This window comes from Heterocephalus glaber, unplaced genomic scaffold, assembly GCF_053883595.1.
Source record: "Heterocephalus glaber isolate CG9 unplaced genomic scaffold, H.glaber_assembly_v1.0 deba00001449, whole genome shotgun sequence".
In the NCBI taxonomy this organism is placed as follows: domain Eukaryota; kingdom Metazoa; phylum Chordata; class Mammalia; order Rodentia; family Bathyergidae; genus Heterocephalus; species Heterocephalus glaber.
In genome coordinates this window covers 1024673-1048893 of record NW_028258300.1, presented here as the reverse complement: position 1 = coordinate 1048893, position 24221 = coordinate 1024673, and the positions used below count along the sequence as shown (strand labels likewise).

The following is a 24221-nucleotide window of genomic DNA, read 5'->3' as shown; positions in this document are numbered from 1 at the left end:
AGTACATGGGATATGGAACAGCAAGGCAGCATGCTGTGTGGCCTGGAGAGTATCAAGTAGAGCAGAGCTTCTCCTGGTGCACAAGGAGGTGCCTCTTTAGCGTACACTTCATTTTCACTGTGTTGTTATGATTAACAGTGGAGCCTGAGCACTGGCAGAAATGGGGTGGAGGGTGGTGGGCAATAGCTGGCACTATCCATTGTCAGAGTATAAGGCAGTTTCTTTTGTGGGGAGAGGATCTGGTTGTCCTGGCGAGGTAAACATGCTCCCCCTGCATTCCAAGGGATGGGCATGGTTTAAGATCAGGGGTCTGTGACTTAACTTCCCACTTACCCAAAGTATGTCTCTTCTGCAGCACATAGAGGTCATGGAGGTCACATCATCTGGACCCTGCCATAAATGAGCACCACAGGGAGTGGGTGTGGGAGACCCTCTCCTGATCATTGGACCCAGCTCCTTCACACCGTGAGCATGGGCTGGCTGGTTAGAGCTGGGATTGGGCTCCAGATAGGATAGAAGGAACCACTCACAAATGAGAATCAAATGCGTTTCCTCATACTTGTGTATTCTGCAAGAGATGAGAATCAGTAACCCATGCAACTCACTGTTTTCCCATGTTCATAAGTCTCAGTTTCTGGCTTGAGTGGCAGAAGGTTATAAGATAGATGTGTGATTCCTGATCCACAGTATCTGATAGCCACTCATCTGCATGAGCTCCTTTCTTGGCCAGGTGGTCGGTCCTAGCTTGAAGTCACCACCTTGAATGTAAGGTCCTCCAGAACTACATCTCCCCACCCCGCACCCCGCCACTTTTGGGGCACCTAGACTGCATACTGTCCACTCTGAAGAGGACACCTCTCCATCCCTCAGAGTCCTGCCTAAATGTGACTATGTTTTGATTGTCGATCTGTGTACCTTGTCCCTGCCTCTGTTAAGAGTGGCACTGTGCCATTAGGTACAACCTGGTCTCTAGGGCAGAGTGCTGCTTGTCCATGTGTCTACAGTGCTTTGCATGTGCTCAGCCTAGGGAATTGGTCCCCAGTGGCCAGATGGACTGACTGATTGCCAGGTAGAAGTGGGTTCTGCTCACTGGTTTTTGATCTTGTTGCATGGGTTTTTTTTGTCTCTGAAAAGGGAATCCAGTTGTGTGGACACACAGACATACATACCTTGTCTCCAGCAGGGAGGTCCCTGGGTTGGTAGACCCAAAAGTCACCTGACTTCTCCGTGCCTATCCTAGCCATGGGCATTCAGGTTTGAGCCCTTTCCTAGCTGTTGATCCCAGAGACTCCTGTGGATTCACTGCACAGGAAAGGCTCCAACAGTTTGAATTTGCTGAAGGAAATCAAGCCCCCATTGTTCCCCAGCATTGAGGCAAGGATCATGTTGGGGAGATGGTCAGCAGGGAGGTACTCTGGAACCTGGGGGCCAAACCAGCATGCTGGTTCTTCTGCTGTGATGATAAACTACCATTGTTCAGGAATGAGAGGCAAGCAAACCAGGCCCAGGCATGGCTGAGAGGCAGGTTGGTGGGAGAGCCAGAACACATATTGCTTTGCTAGCCCCTGGGCCTCTGCTCATTCCATTCATAGATGAGCAGTGAATCTTGGCTCTGATAAGGCCTTAACACACTGGACTTGAGTTTTCTCCTTGACAACAAGGGGTTTTAAAATTTTCATTTGTCTAGGGGCCTGGGATTTGGCTCAGTGGTGCTGCACCTGCCTCAAAAGCGCAAGGTCGTGAGTTAGATCTGGAGCACCCCCCCCCCCCCAACAAGAGACAAACTTTCATTCGTCTTAGTGACTTGAGATTGAAATCAGAAAGTGGGCCTAGCACTGTTATGTTTCCTCTTAAGAACTAAGAAAGACTCCAGTTCTTCCATCTTCAGTTTTAGAGCTGTCGTCTGGCTTAAAGATGGGCAGGCTTTTCTCTGGGAAGAGCCCACTAGTAAATGTTGCAGGTGTTGTGAGCCATCCAGTCCCCGAAGGGAGCTGCAGACAGTGCGCAGATCACAGATGAATGTAGCTGTGTCCCTGTAAAGCTCATGCTGTGTTCCAGTAAATATTTACAAAAATAGCTGGCAGGTCAGATTCAGCCCTGAGCATACTGTACTCAGCATGGCGGCCATGCCCTTCGGGACCTTGTGCTGCTGCTGCCCCCAGCCTCTGTTCTGGCTCTGCAGTGTGGTGCAGAAACCAAACCTGACCCTCCACCTTTCATGGCTGGGGCAGGTGTGGGCCTGAACCAGTGAGCACACATCCCCGAGGCTCAGTCTTCTCCCCTTGTGTAATGGCACAGTCACAAGCCAAGTGTGAGCAGTGCATGGAGGAGCTCCAAGTTCTGGGGATTGAACCCGGGAGTGGGGGGGACCCTGCCACTGAGCTACATGTCCAGTTCCCATGCCTTTTTATTCATTTTTTGTTTGTTTGTTTGGCTTTTTGTTTGGTTTTTTGTTTTTGGTACTGGGGATCGAACCCAGGTCCTTGTGCTTGCAAAGCAGGCAGCGGAACCACTGAGCTAAATCCCCAGCCCTCTTATTCATGTTTTTATATGAAACAGGTCTTGCTAAATTGCCTGGGCTGTTCTCAAACTTGGGACTCTCCTTCCTCAGCATCCCTAGTGGCTGGGATTACAGGCATGTGCTACTGTGCCTGGCTTGCCTGTGTTTTCATTTGCATGTTTCCTCCCTTTGTTTGAAAACTGTTGGTTACTGATTCTGCATCTCTGTGGGGCAGGTGTGCCTCATACACAATTGTTGAGCAAAACCTTTGTTGAGTATCCCCTGTGCATGTCTTCCGGAGCCTGGCTGGGGGAATGGGGGAGCCAGATTAACACTGTGGGACCTCGTGTCCTTGACACATTTGCCCAGTGCTCTCCTGGGTTCTTAGATGGAGTGGGGTGGGGTGGGGTGGGAGTCAGCTTGGGCTTAGCCCAGGAGGAGGCTGGTGAGCCTTTGCTGAACTTTGACCAGGGAGACTCATTGATGTGAGATCCTCCAGACATTTTCATGAAGAGAAGGTAACGCAAAGGGAGATGTGGTACATCCTGCTCTCTCTAACTGCTGCTTCCCTGTTGTCCCAGGAAGATGGTCCACTGCCACTAGCCAGGCCTCTAGACCACTTCCCTTGTCCCGTGCCCATGGAGGGTCATGATGGTGGGTTTCAGGGGACCATGCCCAGCTCAGGCCCATGTTGGGCACATAGAACTCAGACTCCCTCTGCTCTTGAGCTGGTAGCCCCAGCCCTGGCCCATACCCCTCAGACCTGCACACATAAAGTCTTCCTGGGGAACAGATCAAAGCAAGGTTGAAAGACAGCTCTCCAAAATCATGCCAAGCTCACGCCTGTGGGTGAAATGAGGGAACCATTGCCTGCGATGAGCTGCACGTAAAAGCGACTCGCTCTTCTTCTCCCACCCCACTGGTGGTCAGCCTCCCTACTCTGGAGACTGAGGCTGAGGCAGACGTGCTGACAGATGCAGGGCATCCATGGCACACAGACTTACCTTGACCCTCTCTGCAGAGTGGGCTCACAGCTTTTCCGTCTACACTTGCATCCAAGGAATGAATCAGATTGTCTCCTGAGTCCTTTCTGCCATGTGTATAATCATTGTAATTTTATTCCCAAAGTGACACACCCAATAGGCGGACCAGACTGGCCACCAGCACTGTAAGCCTCCCACATCCGGCTGCTGGTCAGTGCACCCACCCCTTCAGCTCCTCACACCAGTGGCCACATGCCCAGGAGCCAGCAGTGGTGAGGGATATGTGGAATATTTTCTCTCTTGGCAACCTAAAACATTTAAGTCCCCTTTTCCCAATGGCTTCTGTGAGGACAAAAGAGATTTGGTCTGGATAGTAATGGTGCGGCCTGTACAGTTTGCAGTGCACTCTCCTGGCTCTCAGGAGCCTGCCAAGAGCATAGAACTTGGACTTCCTGTCCCACTCACACTGTCAGCTGCCTCACACCCCTGTGGGGTCTGTGGCCTGCTTCCGGTTCCCTCAGGAGGCCGTGCTCAGGATCGTTGGAAGCTGGATTCACTACACGCGCTAGAGGAGCTGGGTCCCAGGCCCATGTCACTCCCCTTGAAGATCTGCCCGTCCTGCCACAGCCCACCTCTCAAGTGTGGCTGCAGGGATGGTGTAGGATGTACCGGGAGGGTGGGCTCCCGTGCACAGTTCTGAAGTGCCTCTCCACAGAGACCTCCAATCCACCACTGTGGGAACTCTGCCCCCCACTGTGGTGATGCCCATAAAGGCCTTTCACTGAGCTGTCAGTGTTTTATGAAATGGCCAAGAGCTTGTCTCGATCACACCCACAACAGAGCCTCCTGGGCCCTGCCTAAGTGGCTCTCAGAAGCTGCTGGCTATAACACCACTCAGTGCTGAAATTAGAGGAAAAAGGATAAAAAGGAAGTGTGGAGGTCAGGTACCTGTAGTCAGGGATCTTGGGGCCAGCTGAGACAGAGTGGCAAGTCCATTAACAAGAGTCGGTGGCAACGTGAAGGCTGCACAGGAACAGGGCACATTTCCTGCCTTTTTTCTGAGATTCAGGAGCAGGGATTTCCCTGTATTGGGGTCCCCTCTGGGAATGAGGTCTCCTCCCACCACCCTGCAGAGCCAGTGTGGTATAGTGGAAAGTGTTCTGGGAAGTTGGGGAGCCCTAGTTCTCATCCAAGCTCCCTGGTGGCTCTGGAGGGATGGAGCCTACATTCTGCAGCCACTTTGGGCCTCAGTTTACCCATCTGGGAAGTGAGAGGGGGTCCTTCTTTTGGAGTTCCTAGAAGGTTATGCCAACACTCAGGCTTGTTTGGCCTTGGGTGCACATCCTCTTCCCATTTGGCCTGGGAGCTCCAGACCAAGTGCAAGAGGAGTCTGGTGCCCCTCCGCTCCCTGAATGGGACTGGCTGGACGCACGTAGCTCAGCATGGTGCGTCCCAGTGTGCCTCCTGGTCCTGCGGGGTCTTGGCTCTCCACACATTGACACAGGACGTGGAGTTGGTGCTCACAGGCTTGTACAATGATGGGCTACCCCGGTCCCCCTAGACTGCAGAATCAGACTTTGAGGCCTGGCTCCACCATTCGGTAACTCCATAGTCCTAATGAGCAGCTTCACTTCCTGAGACCAGTTCCTTGGCCACAAAATGAAGTGATCCATGGCCTCAGTTGGGAGGGGCCCAGGACTGAGTGAGCTGGTGCAGACAGAAGCCTTACCTATCTTTGCGGTTACCATAATTGCCCATTTCAGAGTGGAGTCAGTGGCAGAGCCAGGTTCTAAACCTACTTCTTTCCGAGCTCTCTTTTTTAAAAATAGTCATGGATGTTGTGAAGAGAGCCCTGGCTGCAGTTAGGACACCTGGCTCAGCTGCCCGCTAGTTAGTTCTCTGAGGCCTTGGACAAGTCCCCCCTCTATTGGAGAAAGAGATGACAGTCTGTCAGAGCCGCACAATGAACGAGTGACTTCCGGGCAGCTGCAGGTCTCCCTAAGTGTGTGGTGAGGCTGCTTGTTCGCCCTGATCTGAGAGCCCAATGTTACGCAGCACTAGTGACAGAAAACCAGCCTCCAAGGTGCCTGAGCTGGGGAGCCCATCCCCAGAGGCTGGTCCTGGCCATGGCGGCTTGCAGGCCCACCTGTTTGGAGACCCTCAAAAACTGTCAGCAGCTGGACTCTAACCAGACCCACTCATGTGTCCTGCATGGGAAAACAGATCTGGGTTAGCAGCCTTGGGGTTCCTTCCTCTCTCTCCACCTGCCTGCCCCGTCTGATCAGACTTCAGGATGAGAGAGGCTCCCCTCCCATCCCAACACAGGTCAGAATCCTCTAACAAGGTCCTTATTCTTTTGTTTGCCTCCTATATGACATTTTGCCCCCATGGGAAATGAATTGAAAAGACCGTAAGGTCCACTTTCTCTAAGTCTAACTGAAGGTCTCTTGTTGAGAATGCTGCCTGGGAGGGAAGACGAGCCAGGCTTTTTGTGGCCTAGTAGAGAAGGGCAGTAGAGCCCTTGCCTCCTCATGGGAATGAGTGTTAAGCCTGTCTTTTTCTTTGCAGAGCTTCAGGTTCTCATGGGAATGGGTGTTAAGCCTGTCTTTTTCTTTGCAGAGCACAGGTTCTCTTGAACACTGCCTCCCTCCATTCTCTGCTTCTGAGGATGTGTAGGCTGTGCAGGGCAGGGACATAGCCCCGGCATAGGGTGCCAAGCTGAATACAGACGGTAGAGACACAGAGGATGTGGGTGGCCTACTGAGAGATGGTTTTGCTCCTGGCCCGTAGAGCTGGCTCAAAGCAGAGCCTGGTCAGCACCTGATAGGGGTGCAAGGGCAGGCCTGGGCTGTGATGGGATTTTCTCTGTGCTGAGTAGCTGGCTGGCTCCGGGGCCCTTAGTGCGCAGTGTTCTGGTTGTGTTTTTTTTCGTACCAGGTATCGAACTCAGGACCTTGCGCTTGTGAGGCAGGTGCTGGAACCGCTGAGCTAAATCCCCGGCCCAGTGCTCAGTGTTCTGAAACCCACCTCCACGCCCATGGAGACCTCTGAGCTACTGCTCAGAGCCTCTTTGTTCACTTACAGCCAGCTTCCGACAAGGCAGCTTGGGCTGGCACCTCAATGATCAGCCTTGCTCCCTGGGTTTGTATTGAGTCATTGAGACCACACTTGCCACCTCCATGCGTTAGGGACAAGTTCCTGAGACCCTCTGAGGGAGCTTCTGAGGGCTCCAGAGATGGGACACACACCAACTCTGCCCTCTGAACCTCAGGGGTCTCCAGGGCAAGTCATTCAGACCAGGTTTGAGTATTGTCCCATGTGTGCCAGGTGCCCTTGGGCGCTGCCTTAGGTTTTACATGAGCAGTGAGCAGCAGCCAGTACTGACCTCCCAGCCATAGGGCACACAGGTGTGAGGGCCCTGCCCAGTGCCAGGCTGCTCACTCTGGAAGGCACTGCAGACGGCCAGGAGCGAGACGGGGATGGCGAGGGAGGAGGCACTCCCTTGTTGCCAGGAGCTGAGGAGCCAACAGAAAGCCTTTGCCCCTCTTGGCAACTGGACCTCACCCTTGAACTCTCCTCCTTTTTTTATTTTCTTTTTGGGGGGTTGGCTTCAAATTATCTTGTTTTGTTTACATTACACCCAAGTTTCATGGTACAAAAGACTTGCAGGTGCAAATATGTCCCGCCTTCATTAACTTCCCCTCCCTTTTTAATTTATGTGATTTCAATTTTCCTTCCCTGTACTGTTAATTAGGGGACCCTCTAATCAGTGCCATTATCACAGTGGTATTCATGTTTAGGAAAGCCGCTAAACAAATGCTTGCAAAATTGCTAAATGGCTAATTAATGTCTGTTAATTAAGAAAATTGCTCATGGTAACAAACCATGCCGTTGCTGGCAGCCGCTAGAAAGACACACACTTGTTGAAATGAGTAGCGTGGCAGGTAGGGGAACATCTGCTCCTCGAGCTTTCCGGAAGTGAGCAGCCCCTCGCATAGCCAAGAAGCTCTCAGGCCTGTCCATGGCACCCTCAGCTTCCTGTGCAGTGCTCAGTGTCCTGCTCAGCTCTCCTCCTCTGTCTCTGCGCCCTTTCCTCTGCATCCCCAGCCTGTGCGCACCCCCCACCCCCACCCCCACCAGCTAGCAGAGCCTGGTGGTAGCCTGGCTTTGGGGGAGAAAACTGAGGACAAAGACTCTACTTATGTAGTGCCTTTGCTTTTTAAAAGTAGAACCATACCTAGTCTCCATGTATGTTTTGAATTTTTTTCAAAAAAACGACTTCAAGGCTAACAGCACAGTCCAGGGTGGAGAAGGGTACACTGGGGTGTGGCTCCTCTGTCCCCACAGTTCGGCCCCCACTGGCCTGGGGGAACGCAAGGCTTCTTCACATATTTCATTTTTTTGGTACCATGGATCGAACTCGGGCTCTTGTGCTTGTGATGCAGGCGGCGGAACCACTGAGCTAAATCCCTGGCCCCTTCTTCACACATTTTGACTGTGACCCACAATAAGAAACTTTTGGCATTGCATCTCTGTGAACAACTTATAAAATAAAGGATCGTGAAAGATAACCTGCCTCAAAACACAAAGCTCTGTAATTTTATTTTTAATATTTCAGCTTGTAGAAAAATAATGGTTGTAACCCACTTAATTGATTTCACTACCCACTAATGGGTTTGACCAACCCCGTAGTTTTAAGTGAATTCGTTTCATCCCTGCAGCAGCGAGGTCACTGTAGCCTTGGTGTCACCAGGAGCTACAGGTGGCTCACCACTGACTGATGAGAAGTGTGGGCCCCTCCAGCCACACACCTGACACCCAGCCTCTGCCTGACTGTGGGCCACAGGTAGGGGGTGGGCTTGAGGCCAGGGGCAAGTCCTGTTGAGACTGTTTCCTTATTGGTAACAGTTGGGACTGGAGACCCCACACCATCCAGGGCCATTTGAGATACAGGTGAATTCATGAACCACAGAGCCATGACATTACCTGCACCAAGCGGAGGCTCAGTCAGAAGCTTTGGTTTACTGTTGCTTCAGTCTGTGGCTCCATGCTGCCCCTCTGCCTCTGTCCTTCCTTCTGCATCAGCGCCTGTTGCCCACTTCCCTAAAGCTCAGGCTACCCAAGTCACCATGGCTCTGTCCCCCAGACTGTGAGCTCCTCGAGGGCAGGGGCCTCCCCCGGTTCTTCCCCACATCTCCTGCAGGCGGCGCAAGCACACTTTGCACTGGGTTCAGGTGGCTGCTGGGCGTCCCCGGGGCCCATCTCAACCAACGTATTTAACATGGCAAACTCCGCTCAGACGGTAGACTGTGCAGCTCCCTTCCTCTGTGTTTTGATGAAGGTGCTTCGTTTGATTTTTTGTTCTTCCGAACCCCCTGTGAGTGTTCTGGTCAGCCTCCCCTCCTGCCCGCCATCCATACATTGCACCAGGACCTAAGCAACAGCTCTGCCACCTCTGCCAGCCAGAGCCCCACCCGCACGCCCGCCGCCACCCTGCGTTTTGGTTTAATTTTTGTTCTTTTAAGCTTCTGCGCTTCTCCATGTGCTGTGATCTGTAACCTGCCTCTACTGTCTGGCCTCACAGGGTCCTCCGGGGTCACAGCCCTCGCCGCACGCACAGCCTCCACCTCACAATCCCAGCAGCATGATGGGACCCCACAGTCAGGTAAACGCACCGGCTCACCTGCCCGCCCGTGGGGGGCGGGCCAGGAGGAAGGAGAGAGCCAGCAGAGGAAAAACAAAACTCAAAATGTGCTCCAGCCATTGCCTTCGAGTCTTTACAGACAAATTTAATTGAAAAAAGAAAAGAAAAGATTTTTTTTCCTTGAAAATAGTCTTTATTCCTTGGCCATCACACGCAGCTTGGATATGAAACCAAGAGAAAAGAAAACTGTTTCTGTGACCTTGTCAGCGGCCTTTGCATTTTTGTTTTTTCCTCTCTCACTTTTGGTTTGGTTTTGAGTTTGGTTAACCATTTGTTTGTGACCGAGGCTGCATCCCAACCGAGCCTTTTCTTTGTGCGCTCTCGCTGCTGAGAAAGCTTCCTGGCCCATTCTCCTGCATCAAGTTAGGGAGCCCGCTGTCCCTGTACTGGTTTCCATTGCGCCCTCCAATCCTCGCTCCCCCTCCCGCGCCTCCCTATCAGTGGTTTCTGTGTGTGCACGTGTCTGTGCGTGAGTGTGCACGCGTGTCCGGCTCTGTGTGCAGACCCTGAAGACGTTATGTACAAGTCCCTGTTCTTATTCTTTCATTTGCCCTTATGGAAAGCAGAGGTGGCCTCCCTTGCCCTGTGTTGATTAAACTGCTCTTCTGTGACCTGCACAAGTTCCCAGCTGCCGCTCCACCACCTAGTAGATCTCCTCGGACCAGTGCGGAGTGGGGAGACGCATTTGTTGTGGGGAATCTCTGCCCATGGGAAGTTTTGTCCAGAGGGAAGAGGCTACTGGGAGGAAGAGAGCTTAAAAGATCGTTAGTTGTAACAAACTGGACTCAATGGAGTGGAGAGCATTTGTGTTTGTCACTGTGCAGGGGCACAGGCTGTCATTGAACTAATTCCCTGTAATTGCAGCCTTTTATGTCACCGCGATACGCAGGCGGCCCCAGGCCCCCGATCAGAATGGGAAACCAGGTACTGTACCTTTTCATGTTCTCTCTCCTCTCACTCAGCCTTCTGTGGCCCTAGTTGGACTTTGACTCAAATCAAGATTTGGGAGGAGGTTGGGGGGGGGGTTTCCTGTTCTTAAATTGGAGGGTAGCTTACCAGCAGGCCCACTCCGCCCCCATAGTGCAGTGTTTGACCTGCCTTCCCTGGGTGGCCCAGGCAGCCCATTCTGGTGTTCAGAGGGCAGTGGCAACTATAGTTTGGGTGGGATTGCAGGGTCTCTGCACTTCTAGAGAAGGTGGTGATGCCCCTGCCCCTCCCTTCCAGCCCTTTCTTGGAAGAGGGTCTTTCTCCTTAATGAAGTTAATTGACAACGTGCATTTTTTCCTGGAAGCTTTTGAGAATTGCCAAGGCTGGTAAATACAGTCCTGCTATGAGGGGGAGGAATGGCCCATAGGGATGCTTAGATCAGGAGCCTGGCTACAGTGGAGCAGGGCATTTGTGAGTTTTTGAGCAGTGTCTGCCTGCTTCCCAGACTCAATCCAAAACAAGGCAGGATTTGTTTGTGTAATTAGAAAAGTGGTCTGCTTACGAAGAGGGCTTTTCAGCTGGAGGTTGCAGGCCTTACTGTGCCCTGTGAGAGTTGGCAGTTCTAAGTGGTCTAGGGAAATTGGTCCCCATGCCACTCTGCCCCACTCAGCCCCTCCAGGGTGGGAGGGGAGCTGGAGCGGTCAGGATGAATAGACACTTCTCTTGAGGAAAGACAAAAGCAACACCTGGGAGATTTCTTTTTGTGCCAAAATATTTTTTAATAGTTCTTTCAGTGACTTTGCAAAGGACCTTCAAAAAATCTGTCTGTGAAACTAGCACATTGAGCCCTCGCTGCCTTGGCAACTAGTTTGGTCACCATCTAGGTTGACGTCCGAGTGGAATTCTCTCTTCTCTCTGCAAGGAAGCCCTGGGTGAGATGATTCAGGGGCTGTGGTGAGGGCTCGTCTGAAGAGGCCTCCCATTTCAGTGTGAAACTATCAGGCTTCCTGCCTTTATATTTTACCTCCTCAAATCCTTTATTTCCTGTTTTCTCTGACACAAAAAGCACAGATTTGGATAAGAAGAATTAGAGACCCAGCTTTTTGAGCAAGAAGGGATCCTTGGACCCATCACAGATAAGACAGAAGGTCAGAATAGGAGTGACTTTCAGAGGCTCGCAGTGGGCTGGGCTCGCGTCAGGCCTCAGCTTCCAGCCCAGTGTGGATTCCGTTTCACCCTGCCCGGCTACTCAGTTATCATAGTTGGAAAATCACTGCTCCCGACTTTTGTTTTTACCCCATCACCAGGTGGGCTCCTTTGCTGTTGCATGCACAGGCCATAGAAATGACTGTCTTCTGTCTTCTGGGGTCTATCCTTGGCCCAAATCAGACATCGCCCTAGGGAGACAGTGAATACTTCCTGTAGTCGCGGTGGTCCTTCTCCCAGCGGCAGTTCAGGGCCAGGAGAGGGAGTGTGTTTCTATTCAGCAATTACACAGGAGCAGATCTGCAGCTTGCATCCCAAATAGTTTTCTCAGTCTCCTTGCAAGCTCTTTCAGAAATCCACACTGATTTTCTGGTTTATCCTGAACTCCACGCATCTTTGTTTCCCAGAGTTAGATGTGCCCCCTCCACAGTATTGACCATGAGGGTTTTGAGGAGAGCACCTCAGTTGGAGCCTCCCAGGTTGGCTCAGCCCTCTCCTGCAACAGGTAGAAGAACAGAGAGGCAGGAGGACTTGCACTGGCTCACGCGGCCCACTTCCTGTGCCGTCTGGGTGATAAGCAAGGTGCTTAGGTGAGCAAGAAGCTGACAGCCACTACTTGGCCCCAGAGCCTTCAAGGCTGGCCTCCCTGCAAGGGGTGTGGGGCTGTGGATAGAGTGCTCCTGTTTTCAAGCCAGGGTGGCTGGGGTGGTGAAAGATGGGGTACAGTTGGGTTTGAGAATGGAGGGACTTGAATGTGGGTGGTCAGATGCCCCTTTGCCACCTCTCTGCAGAGCTCCCACTGGTGGGCAGGTGAGTGGGCTGCAGGGACAGCTGGCATTCATATTCTCTGTGCCTGGCCGCACAGAACTGTAGGAGAGGCAGGCAGCCTGCCTGCCTGCCTGCGGGGCCCTGTGAGGCAGCCCCAGAGCGCCTGTTCTCTGTAGCCCCTTCCAGGGGCCTTGTGTTTCCTGGCTGTGTTTGAGGACTTCAGCCTTCTCAGTGTGAGACTTAGCCTCCTTGGTCATTGCACACCTTCCTCCCTTACAGAGAAGGTCCAGACTGTCCCATCCCCATCTCAGGGTCACCCCAGGAAGAGAATCGCCTCTCAGCCCCTCTGGGCCTCTGGCCGGCCCCACTTTCCTCCTGGAGGTGGGGCATGTGGCAGGTGGAAGGAAGCTAGAAATCACTTTCTAAAGAACCGGTGTACACAGATCAGCAGCAGGGCAGTCGTGGCTCCTCTCCCACCGCCCCGCGCCTCCCCCTCTCCTACCCATTCCCCTGCCTGATGCTGCAGTTTTAGCAATGCTTTCAAGGCTGGCTACCCTGTGCTGGGGGTTTGTCCCCAGCCAGCAGGCAGCGGGAATGGTCTGGGGAGGCCATGAATGAGTGGTCCCCGGCAGCCTGGTGGGGATGCCACCTGCAGGGGGCACGGTGCTCCACCCCTGCAGCTACTCTGTTCAGGTGGTGGGGTGTGCCCGAGCTGGGTACCTCGAGACTTGGAGGATCCCCTTCCACTTCAGCTTCCTGAGCTCCCCTAATCCCCATGGCCTCAGCGGTGGCCTTCCTGGGGCCTCGCAGAGTCCTGTGCTGGGTTCTGTAGAACCCAGAGTGTCCATTCCCCGATGGCAGATGAAAACCAGCCAGGTGATTCAGACTGGGTCCTAGAGGCGGGGAGCAGAAAGAATAAGCGGTAGGGACAGCTGCAGCCTGGGGCTCGGAAGGCCGGTTCTAGGCACATCAGGCAGGTGGGACACGGGGCACTGCTCAGGCTCAGGGAGCCTCCTTGTAGCCTCCCTGCCTCAGCCACACCCCCTTCCTTGCTGAAGCCCAGAAAGCCATGAGGGTTTGTCCCTCGGCTCTCCACAGCCTTGTTCCAAACCAGCTTGAGAGGTTACTGTTGGACCCGAAGCAGATGAGCTCCCCGCTCAGCTGGTCCCACTGTGGCCACCAGGGGAGGGGGGGATGCTCAGGAGTGGGTGGGTGCCTGTCACAGGTGCCACACCCTTCAGACACACTCCCCCTGCAGCTGGAGAACAATGGCCAGCCATCTCCAAAGGTTCTTCCTCCCCCAAAGAGGAGCTTGTGTTTGGTCCCGTGAGATGGGGTCCTACAAGCACACTTGGCCCAGTTTCTACTACGTTCTTTTTTCAAATTACAGCTGAGCTAACTTCCATCAGAAGTAAATGACTTTGCTAGGTTCTCACAGCCTTTGTGGCCAGCGCTCCCCTGGGGACCATAGTACCCTGCTGCACCCTCTCGGCAGCAGTCACTCCAGCACCCACAGCTCACATGGAGGAGACTTCTTCAGCAAGTGGCTTCTCTGCTGTCCAGGGCCTCCCCAGTTCCCCTGGGAGTCCTAGGTGTTTGTCCCGGCTCTGCTGATGCATGGCCCAGGGACCTTGGCCACCTGGACTTCTGAACCTTTAAGGCCTTCTTGCCCTGCTCCCTTTAGCAGGCTGCCTATGGTGGTGGGTTTTAGCAGCAGGTCTCTTGGCCCCCAAGCTTTGGATGGAAAAGTAAATGAGCTACGAGTCTGTGAGCCAAAAGGGAGATGAGGGGAGGCTGAACTGTAGCGCTGGGGTTCAGGAGGCTAGGAGGAAGAGGAGACTGCTCTCCCAGGGTGGGCTTGGAGGTCAGCAGTGCAGCAAGAGTGTGACCTCCAGAATGCCCTGCTCATCAGGTCACACAGGTACACGGATCAGCAGCAGGGCAGCTGTGGCTCCTCTCCCACCGCCCTGCGCCTCCCCCTCTCCTACCCATTCCCCTGCCTGATGCTGCAGTTTTAGCAATGCTTTCGGGGCTGGCTACCCTGTGCTGGGGATTTGTCCCCACCCGGCAGGCAGCGGGAATGGTCTGGGGAAGCCATGAGTGGTCCCCGACAGCCTGGTGGGGACCCAGTGGGGCAGGTGGATGCCTTTTCCCCCCAGCCACCAGCTCTAGGGAGCAGCCGCTCAGCTTGTGTCTCACATCTCTTTCAGCCGCCAGGAGGAGTTCCTGGGACACAGCCATTGCTGCCCAATTCCATGGATCCCACACGACAACAAGGTAGAGAGGATGGGGCAGGTGGCCTAGGGGCTCAGGAGGGCTCCTTGCTCTGCTCCTGCCAGCCCACCGCTCACCTCCTCTCCTCTCTCGCCCAGGCCACCCCAACATGGGAGGATCAATGCAGAGGATGAACCCTCCCCGAGGCATGGGGCCCATGGGTCCTGGCCCACAGGTAACCAGCCCTGTGTCTTGTCTGTCTCCCCATCTCGCCAGCCGTCTGTGTGCACCCGCCTCCTCTCCTCTCTCCACAGTCTGTTCATCTTCCGCGTCTGTGGCTCACAGGGGTGAGGGGAAGACCATGTCCAGGTCCCCGCTCCCCTGGCAGGAGGCAGCAGGCAGAGTTGAGGAGCCTGCTGGGGGGCAGAGCCCTCAGGGGTGGGGTATCCTAGGGTGTGGTTTGAGGAATTTGAAAGACAGAAGGTCTGGGGCCCTGAGCTGTGGGGTGGGGGTCCCAGGAATTCCAGAGCCACTCACCCTGGCTAGGGTTGACTTGGGATGGCTCAGGGACGGGACCACTGTGTTGTGACCAGAGATGGGGCAGCTGAGTGGCGGTCCTCGTTCTGCCTACACTCTCCATTTGTCTGTCCTTCGACCCACTGAGGGCCCAGCGGTCTCAGTTTCCTCTCTGTTAAATGAGCAGTGAGTCATATCCGTGTTTTTGAGGGGGGTGGGGTGGGGAACAGGCTGCCAGGATACCAGGGCTCAGCCAGCCTTATATGCCAGGCTTCTGCCCAAGAGTCCTCTTGACCTGAGGGCGCCATTGTCAGAAAGAGCCCTTCAGACACCTGGAAGACATTACCTCAGGTACCCTGTGTACCTCTTTAGAGCGGCACAGCCGCACGCCCCACAGGGAAGGAGCACCCTGCAGGGCGTGACCAACCTTGCTGCTCCAGGAGCTTCCCCCAGTTGCTCCCATCCCTCTTGTACTTGGATATAACAGTTTGTGTTCCACCCTCCTTGGGAATCTTCTGGAACCTGACTGTCTAAAAGAAGCTAGAAAGCTGAGCCAGGCAGGAGAGGGGCTTCGCTTGGTATGAGTGGGAAGGTCTTGTTCTGGGTCTGACTTTTTCTCTGCCCTGCCTGCAAGCTAGCTTGCCTTATCCACCCATCCCTCTTGTTTGTGGGTATTTAGCATCCTCCAGGCCTCTCCATGGATTCCCAGCATGGGGGCGGGGGCAGCAACCCCCCACTTCCTTTTGTAGGGAGCTGTCTACCCTGCAGCCCCACGCCTCTGCTCCAACCCACTGCCTTCTTGGTTTGTGGTGCTTGGAACATCTGTGGTGTTGGAAGATTTTAGGGGGATCCTTGCCTTCTGGCCCACATTCCTAAAAGGAAGCGACCCTACCTCGATTACAGCTCCAGTGTTCTTGTTTTACCCCCCACCCCCTTTTCATGTTTACTCCTTTAAGCCGCCAGGTTGGCCCTGTCCTGCCTGGCCCTGTCTTGAGCTGACTTCTCTGGGCCACTGGTGGGAGGGGACAGAATGCAGGCTCCCTGTGTGGAGTCAGCCATCCCCTCAGCCCCAGTTACAAGGCAGTCACTGATTCTTGGTGGGGAGTTGACGGTGGGCTTGGATTTCCAAAACATGGGGACTCTGGTGATTCAGGATGATGGACTCTGAGGAGGGAAATTTTTATTCCATCACCCACCTGAGGCTCAGTACCTGCATCTGTAAAATGGGGACTGGTGCAGTACCTGCCTCGTGAGGTTGCAGAAAGGAGGATGGTCAAGTTCTGGATGTGCTGCCTTGAACTTGGATGATCCCCTTAATGAGTAGTTCATTGTTTCTCACTTCAGGAACCTAAAACTAGCATTCAGGTCTGTAGTTGTTTGGTTTGGTGATTGCTATTAGGTTCTTCTCCCCACTTCCCCTCTTTTTTCCTGGCAAAGCCATCAGCAGTTTGTTAAGCCTGTAGTGTAACATTGGGATTGTAGAAACTGGAAATGAATGTTGGCAACGTGTCTGAAAGCAGAGTGTCCAGGACGTGGAGGCTTCCTCCTAGGGGTGTGGCTGTCTGCTCACATCACTCCAGTGCTCCCTTTGGCACACTCTAGAGGCAAGGGTTCTGGAGGCTGAAGTCATGCTCATTGGCCTCCTGGGCCCAGGGAAGCTGTCCCAGCCTCACTGAGCAGTGTTCGAGGGGTGGCGCTCTCCTGGTCCCTGAGAGAGGGAGATGTACCTCAGGAGGTAGAAATCATTCTTCTGTACCTTATTTTACTGTATCAATACAGAGGCCCTAAAGGGTTTTGCCTGTGTCTTCTGTATTCCTCTGAGGAGGGTGAAGGGTTAGACTCACTGACCCATCATCGAGGGCAGGAAGGCCTGGTGTTGGAGGATCACCAGGCCTGGGCAAGGCTGTTGTTGGGATGGATTGCAGGGTCTGGAGACAGCCGGAGAGTGGGCGTCTGAGAGTGGAAGGGGCAGACTGTCCCATTTCCCACCCGAGTATCCTGCCCAGGCACTCCCAGGGGACAGGAGAGGGAAAGCTCAGAACTTGGTGCTGGGAAATCCAGCTCTGATCACTCAGACTCTTGTTCCTCATTGGCAAAGTGGGCAGCCAGATGGCAACTTCATGGGGCTCCCTGTGGGCTGGGATGGGATAGTATCTGTGGACACCCACCCTGTATCCCGTGGATCCTGTATCCTTCCTGCAGGAACTGAGCTCTGCCTTTTGCCCCAGCCCTGGCTGTTAGGAAGGACAGCCAGATCCTTCAGGCAGCCTGTGGTGTGCACAGTGCCACCCTGAGACTGGAAGCAAAGGTGGGCACCATGGGTGTGTGATTCCCAGTGGGGAATTAGACTGTGCTTAGCCAGTGAGCCCTTGAGAACTTTCTGGACAAAAACCAGGTACAGCAGTACAGTGCAGTCTTGAGGCCACTGTATAGATTTCAAAACCAAGTAGGGTTAGAGTGCTGTTCTATTTTTTTTTAATTTACGCTAAACAGCCCCAAGAAACCAGCAACCCAGGCATCACCCTGTCCTTCGCCTTCAGGACTTCAGACAAATTTTCCTCTGGGTTTGTGAAATGGCCAGTGCCAGAAAGGATGCTGTACCTTCTATTTACCCCACTCTCTCTGGAACATGTCACTGTCAGACAGTGACCTTTTGTCTATGTGTTTAGAAAGTGAATTCTTTTAAATGAGGCTAAAGCTACAAGGCTCCTGGTTAGACCTCAGTAGAGTGCAAGACCCTAGGAGAGAACCATGGATGCCGATCCCCAAGTACTCAGAGGTCTGGTACTTGGGTTGGGGCTTGTATTAGTCAACTTTCTAGTGCTGTGACAGAAATACACGACACACAAAGGAGAATAGGTTTGTTTGGGCTCATAGTTTCAGAGGTTTCAGCCCACGCGTGGTGGGCTGGCTCCAAGGAATCACTGTGGTGGAAGGAAAGCTGCTCAGCTCATGGCAGCCAAGAAACAAGAGGAAGGAAGGGCCAGAGAAAAGTGGGCCAGGGCCAGATATAGTCCCGAAGGCCACACTCATGGCCCATCCAGACACACTCGGAAGTGTGCTTTGCTAATCCTTAGATGGTGCTCAAGCCATTCAAATTGACGGTCAAGAGTGACCATCACAGAGCCAGGGTCATGTCACCATCCTGGCTTGTCTGATGTTTGGAGAAGTTCAGGTGAAGGATAGTGCACAATCCCCAGGGACAATCCTGTGCCACCCTCAGGCCCCTGCTGACCCAGGGCTAATCCAAGCTCAGGGTGTCTGAGGCCACAGAGAAGTGGAGGGATCATCAATGCTGATGCGGAGCATCCAGGGCTGGGTGAAGAGGGAGCGAGGCTCCCGGGAACTGCCCCAGAAACTTCCCAGACAGCCTCCCTGAGGATTAGATGGCTCATCCCTTATTCTATGATAAAGACAGCACAGGCCCGGGATTTAGCTCAGTGCTTCCGCCACCTACCTCGAAAGCACAAGGTCCCAAGTTCGAGCCCCAGTACCAAAAAAAAAAAAGCACCAGGCAGGCCACAGGAGAGAGCACCTCAGAAGTTGTCGCAGGAAACGCTGCTCTGTGACACTTTCTGTGTCACTGTGAATCCTATGGAGCAGAGGCTGAGCCCGAGAAGCCGGGGCCTATGTTCTTGTGACCATGGACCAGAGCCCCCCACCAGGGTCTGGGCCACCCAAGGTGGGGGTGAGGATGAGGACTGGGGTAGACAGACCCCGTAGGTGGTGGCCCCATCCTTGCAGTGCAGTGTGGTGGCAGGCGAAGGGGAGTTTCTGCTTAGTCAGCGTGTCCTCCCCTCCAGCAGCCCATGCCGCAGTCGGGGAAGAACTAGGAGGGGAGGAGCCCATTGCACCAGAGGCTCGGAAACTATCTGCTGGGCCTTCAGCCCTGTGGGAAAGTCCGGTGTTTCTGATTAGAAAGTTGGCCCACACCTGACTTCTGCTGGACTTTCGCTCCTGACTCGGCAGGTGGGGTGGGGCAAGTTTCTGAACCTCTCTGGGCCTCTGGGTTGTCTGTGAAGTAGAATTATGAGTGACCCTTGGGGTCTGCATCTGCAGGGGATGACTTGACAGGAAAGCTCCCTGCAGGCTGAGGAGGAGGGGGAGCTGCAGGGCCGTCCCCCCTTCCCTGCAGCCTTCCAGCCCGCAGCTGCACGGTGCACATCCAGCCATCTTGTTTTTCTGGGGTGAGCGCCTGCCAGACCTCTCAATCTGTTCTGAGCTCCCCTCACCCTGGCTGCAGGCCTTTTCCCCTGGCTGGGGAGCAGCTGCTGCAACTGCAGCTCCACAAGGTCTCGTTGCAACTGGAAGACCTGTCTAGCAGGCCGGGCTGTGCATGGTGGACAGGAGGCTGCTGCCACATGGTGAGCTCCCTGTTCAGGATGTAGCAGTGGCACGTGAGCCTTAAAAAAGGCCTTTGAGGCCTGAGCTCTGCAATGCCACAGCAGCGTTAAAGGCTGCTGTGTTTGCTCCCCTGCCACCATCCCCAACTCTTGTGCTTCTTGGGCTCACATCACAATTCTTGTGGGCCCTGGAAGGATGAATCCTCAGGAACTCTTTGTCCCCATTGTACAAGCAGGGCAGTCAGTGATCCAGAGCCAGGCTGCAGGGCTTCATCCCAGCTCAGCCACGTGTAGCTGTGCCCCAGGACTGGCACTCTGCTTCAGCACCTCAGTTTTTAGTCTAAAGCTGGGGGAGTCCAGGAGTTGCTGGGACCATTCGGTATGAGTGATAGCAGATAGCACAGCCTGATGTGAGGAAGCATTGTCACTGTATAGTTTGCCAGAGTCACCAGCAAGAGGCCAATCCGAGGCCCGCTCCCCATGTGCAGACCTCAAGTTTCAGTCTCTGCTTCACCACCCTGGGCACCTAGCACCCGTCTGTAACTTGGGCCTGGACTATGACATGGGCCCAGGACAGCCGCTGCTCATCTGAGAAAGCACAGGGGATGGGAGTCTTGGTGTGTGCCAGCTGCCGGAGAGTTCTGTGGCATCCTGCACTCCCTGCCGCCAGGCCTCCCCACTGTCAGCAGCCTACCTGGGTGTTCTAGATCCCAGGCCTCCATGGGTGACCAAGCCAGCAGTAAGACGTGAGAGCCAGTCCCCAGATAAAGACCCCATCATCCTGATGGCTGGTACAGTCTCGAGCTTCCAGCTCTGCCTCCACCACCCAGAGAGGTAGTGAAGAGTGCAGGCGCTGGGGCTGCTGGTCCAGGTAGAAGCCCAGCTCTGCCACTGTGCTTCAGGCAAAGCTGCCTCCAGAAGACCTTCAGTCTCCCCACCAGAAAGAAGGAAATAAGACCAGCCTCATGGAGTTGTAAGGACCAAACCCAAAATTGACTGAAAAGTGTGGTGGTGCTTGGTGAAGGGTAGCTGTGCTGGCCCTTCCTTTGCCATCAGAATTCCACACTTTTCCCTGACAGCTCAGTGCTGGCTCGTTGAGCCAATCTGTGCTGGCTGCGATGCTTTCGCCACCTTGTGAAGGCCCTTAGCATCCGGCAGGAGAGGTAGGGATGGCCGTGTGGCCGTGGCCATAGCACTGGGTGGTGCACCCAGTGCCAGGGCGAGAGCATGGGGCATTCTGGGAGTAACTTGCATGGAGCAGCAACCTCAGGGAGTAGCTGGGAACAGTGTTCCAGGGGCGCTGCCTCTTGAGCTCGGCATTGGAGGCCAGGGAAGATCCCAAGTGTGGAGATGGAGGTCAGGCGGCTACTCCTGTGAAGAGAATAGCACTCAGGAAGGGAGATCGGGCAGCTGGGTCGGGACAGGAGGTGCACGGGTTGGGAGGCCAGGTGCCCTCTTCCTCCCCTGCCCCCTGCCCCAGTGAGTTGTACTGAGCTGTATCGGGCTCCCAGAAGTGTCTGTGTAGACTCCTCAACCACGTGATGACCTCTCAAGTAGAAGTGGGGTCCTCTTCTGCTCCCCAGCACTGTGACACATGGCCAGGATGGTGACCTGCCTGGGCCAGGTGGGGTTCTATCCATGCCACACACCCCTTCTGTGTTCAGGCTTGCCCTGTGTGGGGCCCCCCAACGCTGGTCTTCTGAGTCTAAGTGACTGCTGTCACTTGTCAGCTCTGTGACCCGTGTCTCCCTCTCACCTGCCCAGAGGTGGGGAGGGAAGGTACAGATGAGTAGTTTCTGAGAATATCACCCTGAAGCCTTGTCAAACACATCGACCATTGTGACTGTCCCTCTGTGCTGGCTTGTCATTGTGGTCTCCGCCGCTTGGCCCCCACCCCACCTTTTTTGAAAGAATGTTTTGTTTTTTCTCATCAGGTCTTTCACAGACTAACCCTCTCGCTTATGTTCTGTCTGTCTGTTTTCCCTCCCTCCTCTCTCCGGTTCCCCTTCTCCTTCTCATAGACTGACCCTTGGTTATCGTTGCAGAATTACGGCAGCGGCATGAGACCACCACCCAACTCCCTCGGCCCCGCCATGCCCGGGATTAACATGTAAGGCGAAAAGGCCCCAGTCAGGCTCAGAGCTATGGCCCTCCCCACCCTCTGCTGGCACCCAGCAGGCTCCTGCTAGGAGTCCATGCCAGGACCTCTCTGGACCTCAGTCCCCTCAGCGGCAGATGAGGCTGTTGATGACCTGGGGGTGAGAACCCAGTCTCCTCTAGTGCCAGTGAGCTGGACAGCATTGTAGGCATGCTGAGGGACCCGCTCACTTGTTCTTCATGGAAGCCTTGGGAGACACTCGTCATCCCATGTGTGAGGTCACTGAGGCGCAGAGAGATAAAGTGACTTTCCCAGGTCACACAGCTTTCATTGGCTGAGGCAAAATTTGGGCCCTGTACGTGTGCCCTCTGTTCTCTAGTGCTTAAGGGTTTTAACCTTTTTGGTGAGTGTGAGAACAGTGGACTGCCTTCCTAGGAAAACACACACATAGAGGGATTTCATGCATTTTTGTAGACAATCTTGAAAATGTTATGGATTTTACATAGAATTTTGAGGAGTTCATAGATCTCCACCCTTGGAACTACCCATTACTATGGCAGAGCCGGTTGTCCTCTGAGGCCCTGGGACTATGCACAGGGTGTCCTGTTCTGAAGTCAGTCCTCTTGTTCTGCCCCTGTGGCTCTGCCCTTTAGGTGGGCCACACCTGTTTCATTGTCTCATCTCTCTCCCTCCCAGGGGCCCGGGAGCTGGCAGACCCTGGCCCAATCCCAACAGCGCTAACTCAGTGAGTATCAGGCTGAGCAGGGTGTTTGCCAGGGATGAGGTTTCAGGGCCAAGGGGCTCCTGTCCCCAGGCGGTGTCAGGAGGGGAACCTGCAGTAGGATTCTACCTGCCTGGGGTCAGTGAGGACTGGCCCCTGGCGTCAGAGAGCAATGTTGGAGGAGATCCCTGCCAAGTCTCCTAGCAGGGCTGGTTCCCAGCATCCCCAGGCAGGAATGGCAGGATGCTCGGTGCTGAAGTCCAGGCGCAGGCTAGAGGGGTAGGGTGGAGCCTGCTCTCTGCTGCCCTCCTACACCGGAGGCCTCCCTGCCCCAGCGCCAGCCTCCCCCCGGAGCCTGGGCAGGAGGAGACCAGACTCCCGGGATGGGTGCTGCAGAGGCCAGAACTGGGTGGCACCGAGCTCACTGGGTCCCGAAGCTTTTCCTGGGAGGCGGGGGTTGGTAAGCAAAGGGGCACTGCCTGCTGGGGAAATGCCTCCGACATGTGGCTTCCACATCTTGTTTCCAGATTCCATACTCCTCCTCGTCACCTGGCACATACGTGGTAAGTGAGGGCCTAGAGCACTGACTGGGTTTGCACATGTGACCAGCTGGATGTACAGAACTGCTCAGGGCCCCTGCCTGTCCCCATCAGACACTTTGTGGGCACAGGTTCCAAACTGGCATGACTTGCAATCAGTGTGTAGGCCTGGGTGGCCCCGAGACCCCCAAATAAGACCTGGGAGTAGGCTCCTGGGGAGCTACCCAGCAGGCTATGGGGCGCCCCCTTGGGCCTCTGCTGTCACCACTTGGTGTGCCTGTGAACTGGCACAGGTGCCTCTTGACTTGAGGGGCAGGAAGGGGACTCTAAGCCCAGCCCCTCAGGCTCACACACCTGGCTCCAGCTGGGCCTGGAGTTAGCGAGGGGAATGTGGCTGGGCCAGGCAGTGATCACTGCCTGCAGGGAGGGGTTATGTATGGTGACCTCTTCCCATCCTTGGTACCACCCTGGGTGACTGACGCCAGCTTCTGTCTCATCTCAGGGACCCCCCGGTGGTGGCGGCCCTCCAGGAACACCTATCATGCCTAGTCCTGCAGGTAAGAGGGCTGGGGGGGCAAGGGGATCCCTGTGGGGAGCACTTGGCTAGGAAGTCCTGGGGGCGGGGTGCAGAGCCCAACCTACCAGCCAGTCCTTCCTGAGCAGCACATCCCCACTGGCCATTGTGACATCGGGACATTGAGGAGGCTGTCGGCGCTCAGGGCCACCGACCCACTGTGTGGCCTTGGACAGGTCACACCTCTTCTGCCTCTTGGGCCCTGCAAGGCTGAGCGGAGAGGTCTGGGAACAAGGAGCCTCATTGTCCTTAGCTCCTCCTTGTTAGGGAGAACCCTGTTCAGGGCGTGCTTTGCCCGATGACATAAGATGGGCTTTGGGGCTCTGCATCCTAAGGCATGGTTCTCAAGTGTCCAGAGTGCTGGGCTTCTGGGCCTCTACAGGAGATCCCGTCCCGTTTTCTTTACTCAGAAGAGTGCCTGTGCGTGCACACGTGGGCATGTGCACACACGCTCACATGGTGTCACACTTCTGTGTCTTTCCCAGCTAAGAATAGCACACCCGCCAGCCAGAAGGGATTCAACACAGCCCCTGCCCATCCCAAAAATAAAAAGTGAGAGGCAGTCCGGATTTCTGCCCAAGAAATCCAGCGCCTGCTCCTAGTAGAAGCATATTGGCCGATTTCCTAAGAAGACTTCACTAGCGAAGTGGGGAGCTGGAGGGAGCCCTTCCCCCTCAGCTCCCCACACACGGAAGCTCCACTGCTGCGGGTGGAGCTGGCGGCCGAGATACAGCTCCGCTCCGGCTCCTTCTTTTGCTGCTGCATTTAGATGAGCTGCATGACCTACATTCAGACTGGGTCATGTTAACCCGCTCTATATGTTAATGTGTCTCCAGCCCCGGCCCTGCCTCTCCCTCCTGCCCCCTCAGCCTGGCAGGCCGGCCCCTGGGCAATTCCCAGTATTTCCCTTCCCTTGGGTGGTGGTGTTGGGGAGCCCAGGTGGTGGCCTCGACCCCCTGACACTGTCACAGGCAGTGGGGAGACGAGAACAGAACCTTTAATCTCCGTGCCACGTCCACACTGCTGGCCAGACACCCTGAAATGCTTCGTTTTGTGGTTGAGTGGTTTTCACAGTTGAATTTTCTGTGATTAAAAACTTTGTGAATCTTCATTAAATACAAATTAGCC

General features: G+C 54.7%; 1 protein-coding gene across 10 annotated transcripts in view; it reads left to right on the top strand.

The window, feature by feature from the left end:
- Ssbp3 (single stranded DNA binding protein 3) overlaps nucleotides 1–24221 on the top strand; it is a 152383-nt gene that overhangs the window by 118896 nt on the left and 9266 nt on the right. For 2 of the 10 annotated variants that reach the window (XM_021252070.2, XM_087214713.1), the window contains 8 exons: nucleotides 9068–9148; nucleotides 10052–10111; nucleotides 14299–14365; nucleotides 14461–14537; nucleotides 21183–21271; nucleotides 21956–22004; nucleotides 22508–22543; nucleotides 23022–23076. In XM_021252070.2, the coding sequence (XP_021107729.1) occupies nucleotides 9068–9148; nucleotides 10052–10111; nucleotides 14299–14365; nucleotides 14461–14537; nucleotides 21183–21271; nucleotides 21956–22004; nucleotides 22508–22543; nucleotides 23022–23076 (514 nt within the window). The remainder of the gene's footprint in view (nucleotides 1–9067; nucleotides 9149–10051; nucleotides 10112–14298; nucleotides 14366–14460; nucleotides 14538–21182; nucleotides 21272–21955; nucleotides 22005–22507; nucleotides 22544–23021; nucleotides 23077–24221) is intronic. The other 8 variants (XM_004874632.3, XM_087214712.1, XM_004874635.3 and 5 more) reach the window with 5 other exon arrangements.